General features: G+C 34.3%; 1 protein-coding gene across 1 annotated transcript; it reads left to right on the top strand.

The window, feature by feature from the left end:
- On the top strand, positions 1-4,767 carry CM1 (chorismate mutase 1). The gene is made up of 6 exons (XM_085722121.1): positions 1-222; positions 1,671-1,896; positions 2,221-2,307; positions 2,603-2,746; positions 3,440-3,532; positions 4,349-4,767. Exons 1-6 carry the CDS (start codon positions 59-61, stop codon positions 4,583-4,585), a joined length of 951 nt encoding a protein of 316 aa, XP_085578247.1. The 5' UTR covers positions 1-58; the 3' UTR covers positions 4,586-4,767.
- Positions 4,768-4,992: the final 225 nt, after the last annotated feature.

Here is a 4,992-nt window from a genome sequence, read left to right as displayed (position 1 = left end):
GTTTCTTGTTCTTGTTTCTTTACCAATTTTTGTTGTTTCTCTCTTGTTTTGAATAACAATGGATGCTGCTAAGCTTCTTCAAGCTTCTACTATTTACACCCCACCTACACCCTCTTCTTCTTTTCATCAAAAAACTGGAGGGTCTTGTTTTTCTTTCAAGCCCATTTTTTATTTTCCTCAAAAATTCAATCTTTCTGTTAAGGCTCAAGCTGCTTCTATTGGGTGAGGACTACAAATTTTAAGAATTCTTCAATTTTGCTATTTTTGTGTTTTTGGGCTTTTCACTGTTTCAATTCTTCATTTTTTTTCTTCATGTTTGTTAAATTTTGCTTAGTGTGATTGTGATATTAACATTTTTGTTGTATAGGGTCAGCTCATGTTTTCTTAGTTTTATGTTTTTCTTTGATTGAATGGTTTTATGTTTTTTTGGTTGTGTTTGTTTTTATGTTGTTTTATTAAACAGTGATTATGCTCATGGTTTTCGATAGTGGTTGCGGTCGCGTTGTGATTTTTGATATTGTATAGAATCGCGGTGAAATTTGGCCGATGTAGCCTCAATCGGGGTGGCGTTATGGTTTTCGCCACATAAAAAACCGTTATGTCACGGCCCAGATCGCGATCATGAATATTTATTTAAAAATTTGATTATAATTACTATCGAGGTTTAAAATTGCGATTGCGATTCTTGATATTTCAGAAAATCGCAGCTGTGTCATAATTTTATATTTTGTCGAGAATTGTGGTCAAATGTGGCCGATGCGGCCTCAATCGTGTTAGGTGGCTGATGTCGAGGTCCAGATCGCGGACTTCCTTAAATTTTATATTTTGTCGAGATGTGTGGTCAAATGTGGCTGATGCGGCCTCAATTGTGTTAGGGTGACTGAGACATGAAAAACCTCGATGTCACGGTCCAGATCGCGGTCTTCCTTTAATTTTATATGTTGTCGAAATTTGTAGTCAAATGTGGCTGATGCAGCGTCAATTGTGTTCGGATGGCTGAGACATGAAAAACCTTGTTTTTGTGGTCCGGATCGCAGCCTTCCTTCAATTTTAACCTATTGTAGTCACTTTCCCTATTTAGTTAGTTTTTGTTCTGCCTTCAATTTTAGCCTATTTTTTAAATGGGATTATAGCAGATTCATCTGCATAGATTTCTTTCTTTAATTGTTTATACTATTCCAACTGTACTTACCTAATGTTTTGTTGATGCTTGTGTCTCTAATAGAGATAACACTTGTTATATTTTATACTATATGTTACAATTCTTAACAGATTAAGACAAGATATTTATGTTTTTAAATGATTCAGGGCCTGTTTGGTTCTACATATTTGAGCTGATCTACTGATGTAAGCACTTGTGAAATTGTTTTGAAGAGCTTATGAAAACACCTTATTGTTTATACAAAAACAATTTGACTTTATTTTATCTTTTCTTATTGAAATAGCTTATATATAAGCACTTATATGACAAGCGCTTATGCTATAAGTGCTCAATTAAGCTGTTTTTTACTCATGCCTTAAGTTTTGCATTCACAGTTTCCTTTACTTGAGTTGAATATTTCATCCTTAAACTTATGTATGCAAATTTGTGTGTTGCATGAAAGACTGTCGTTTTGGTCTTCTATTTCGGTCCATTCAAATTTTATGATTACCTTATTTCTTTTGTGTAGATCAGTGCCAACAAAGAATAGGATTGATGGGAGTGAAAACTTGACCCTTGATCATATAAGAAGTTCTTTGATTCGTCAAGAGGATAGCATAATCTATTGTCTCTTGGAGCGAGCACAATATTGTTACAATGAAGATACTTATGACCCTGATACCTTCTCCATTGATGGATTTCATGGCTCTTTGGTAGAATACATGGTCAGGGAAACTGAGAAGCTTCATGCCAAGGTATGGACTTATGCCTAACAAACAATGATCTGGTGTTGTCAAATAGCAGATATCAGTGTTGCTATTGCGCCGTAACGTAGCGGCATTTTAACAAACCGCTATTGTTTTGCAATACGTGATTTCATACAAAGTATTGTTAAATAGCAACAATAGCATCGCGATAGCATTGAGCGTCGCAAAATTTGAACAAACTGTTATTTTCTGTTATCTGTGATTTATGACGCTGCAATGATCAAAATGAAAGTTTTATATTGAAAAAACGATGAAGTGAATGAAATTTTATATAGATGTTAATTTCCCTGACTGGTTTCCATTACATTGAAGGTTGGTAGATACAAGAGCCCTGATGAACATCCGTTCTTTCCTACTGGTCTTCCTGAACAATTGTTACCGCCATTGCAATACCCTCAGGTAAATAATATTCCTTAACTACAGTCAAGGTTGTTCCCTGAGGATGTTAATAAGCTGAAAACAGTTTATGCACATGTCATAAAGTTTTTTTTTTTTTCCTTCTATAAGCTCTCTCATATAGTCTCACGAGTGATTATGCCAGTAGATAAACTCAAATAAGTCAATCCAAGTAGGCCATTAAAGATAAAGTCTCTCGTACTGCAAGGCTTTTCCTTTGCTGATTGCTTCTTTGCCGAGTGATTTGGTATCGTACTAATTGCTTCTTCATTGAATTTTCTTTGTAATGTCTGAATAGGTGCTGCACCCTATTGCTGAATCAATAAATATAAATGATAGTGTGTGGAGTGTGTACTTCAGAGTTCTTATCCCACAATTAGTCAAGGAAGGAGATGATGGTAATTATGGATCCTCCGCTGTTTGTGATGTAATGTGCTTGCAGGTACATATTATTAGTTGCCTTTTAATTAAATTCCTGTTTAAATTGACATGATAATTTGGGGTTGTATTACCTTGTATATTTTCAAATATTAAGGCTGTGTTTGGATAGACAACTTAATTATGCGCTTATAGCATAAGCACTTGTTATATAAGTGTTTATGTATAAGCTATTTCTATAACAAAATATAAAACAAAGTCAAACTGAAACAGCTTATTAACATGGAAAGGTTATGAAAATAAGTTGAAACAGCTTAGTAACATGTCGTAAGCTATTTTTCTCTCTTTTGTTCTCTCTAGGGTTCTAGGGCATTTCTGATGCTCGGCCTCAGTTATACTTGGTTACCTTTTTTCTCTGTATTATCTTATATAGTAATAATAATATGCTCTCGAGTCCTGAGTCAGATCTAATGACTGACTGTAACAGTCTACAGCCGGCAGCTCTATGATGCTGGTTGTAGAGTATCAATTTGAAAACCCGGTACACTTTACATATAGAAAAAGTATAAAGTGTGTATGTTTTTGGTATTGGAAAAATATAAATTGTACGAGCTAGGTTTCATACAAATTGTTGCAACTTTGCATTGACCGTGTTATATATGTTTGGGAAAACCAATTTCCTTAAGTTGAGATTGTAATTGCAAATTTTGGTTCTTACTTTGCTGAAAACTTATGATTTGTTGTGATGTGACTGCAGGCTCTCTCAAAGAGAATCCATTATGGCAAATTTGTAGCTGAGGCCAAATTTCAAGCTGCTCCTGATTCATACAAAGCTGCCATTATAGCTCAGGTACAAATACCTTTCAAGAAGGCCTTACTCCAATTCAATCCTTTTTATTTTTCTACGTTCTACGAAATTCATTAGATTTATAAAGGGCAATTCCACATCGAATTGCAAACACATGATCCAAGTGGTAATTAACTCATCATGCTACTTTTTGTTGGATAAAAATATGGTATTTGATAGAACAATATGACATCGTTTGATCCAAGTAGCCGACCCCAATTAGAGGGATAAGGCTTGGTTGTTGTTGTTGTTGTATGCTATTTTTTGTGGCATAAATTGCTTTGTTCTGATTATAAATAGATAAAACTTACCTATAGTACCATAGGTTTTATTTTCCACTATAAATGTCCTTAACTGTCTGCATAACTGATCTTAGAATGCCAACTTTCATGCGATTTTTAGAACCTATACAGAGAATGTGGTATTGTCGGTATATTTTGTCCTTTATAAATCTATTTTGTAACCGGCAAAATGGTATTGATTTGGATGGACATGCTTTCTTAGTTTTAGAAGTTTCAACCATTGTAGATTGTGAAGGGACATTTTCTGGTCGGTGTTGTCAAATGGTGGCGCTATAGCATAGTAGAATTTGAACTAATCACTGTTGTTTGTTTCACAATTTATTAGTTAGTACAAAGTGTGTTATCAAATAGCGGCTATAGCGGTACTATATTAGTGTAAATTAGCAGAGTTTTCACTAACTGCTATTTTCTTCAATCAGCGATTGATAACATTATTTCTGGTTTCATTTTTGTGATTTAAGGTTGTAACCTGGATTTTTCACATAATCAACTTTCTTTTACCGCGATGATTTTGCAGGATAAGGATAGGTTGATGGAGTTGCTTACATATCCTGAAGTTGAAGAATCAATCAAGAGGAGAGTGGCTATGAAGGCCAAGACTTATGGCCAAGAAGTGGCTGTAAATCTGAAAGATCAAAAAACCGAGCCTGTGTACAAAATCAATCCTAGCTTGGTTGCTGATTTGTACAGTGATTGGATCATGCCACTGACAAAAGAAGTTCAGGTTGCATATTTATTAAGGAAGCTGGATTGAACATACACCTTATTATCAATTACAATGTTCATACATTATCTTTTCGAAATAATGGTACTTGCTGTGAATGTGTATGAAGGACACAATTGGTGAATTTATTTGAACTGTGACTATAAATTCTATGTAATTAACATGTGAGGATGTTGATATTATTTTCTTATACAATTCATGATTGATGAGTATATTAAGTCTAGAAAAAACAGTGAGTAGAATGAAAGGACACATGAGAATATCGTCATAGGATTCACTACAATGTGCAGTAACTCGAATATTTATATCGCGGGTCCAATTTTACTCGTCCCATGATTTTTTAAAACCGCTAATGATTTTGGAAATACACTTTCAGACGGAAAAATAGTGTTTTGTTTGAAAATGCATATTCAGACCAAGAAGAACTATTTTTCTCC

The sequence above is a fragment of the Medicago sativa genome, chromosome 6 (genome assembly GCF_051527215.1).
Source record: "Medicago sativa cultivar Bolivia chromosome 6, Bolivia_mono, whole genome shotgun sequence".
Taxonomy (NCBI): domain Eukaryota; kingdom Viridiplantae; phylum Streptophyta; class Magnoliopsida; order Fabales; family Fabaceae; genus Medicago; species Medicago sativa.
The sequence above is the reverse complement of the archived record's forward strand: the minus strand, read 5'-3'. Positions and strand labels throughout refer to the sequence as shown.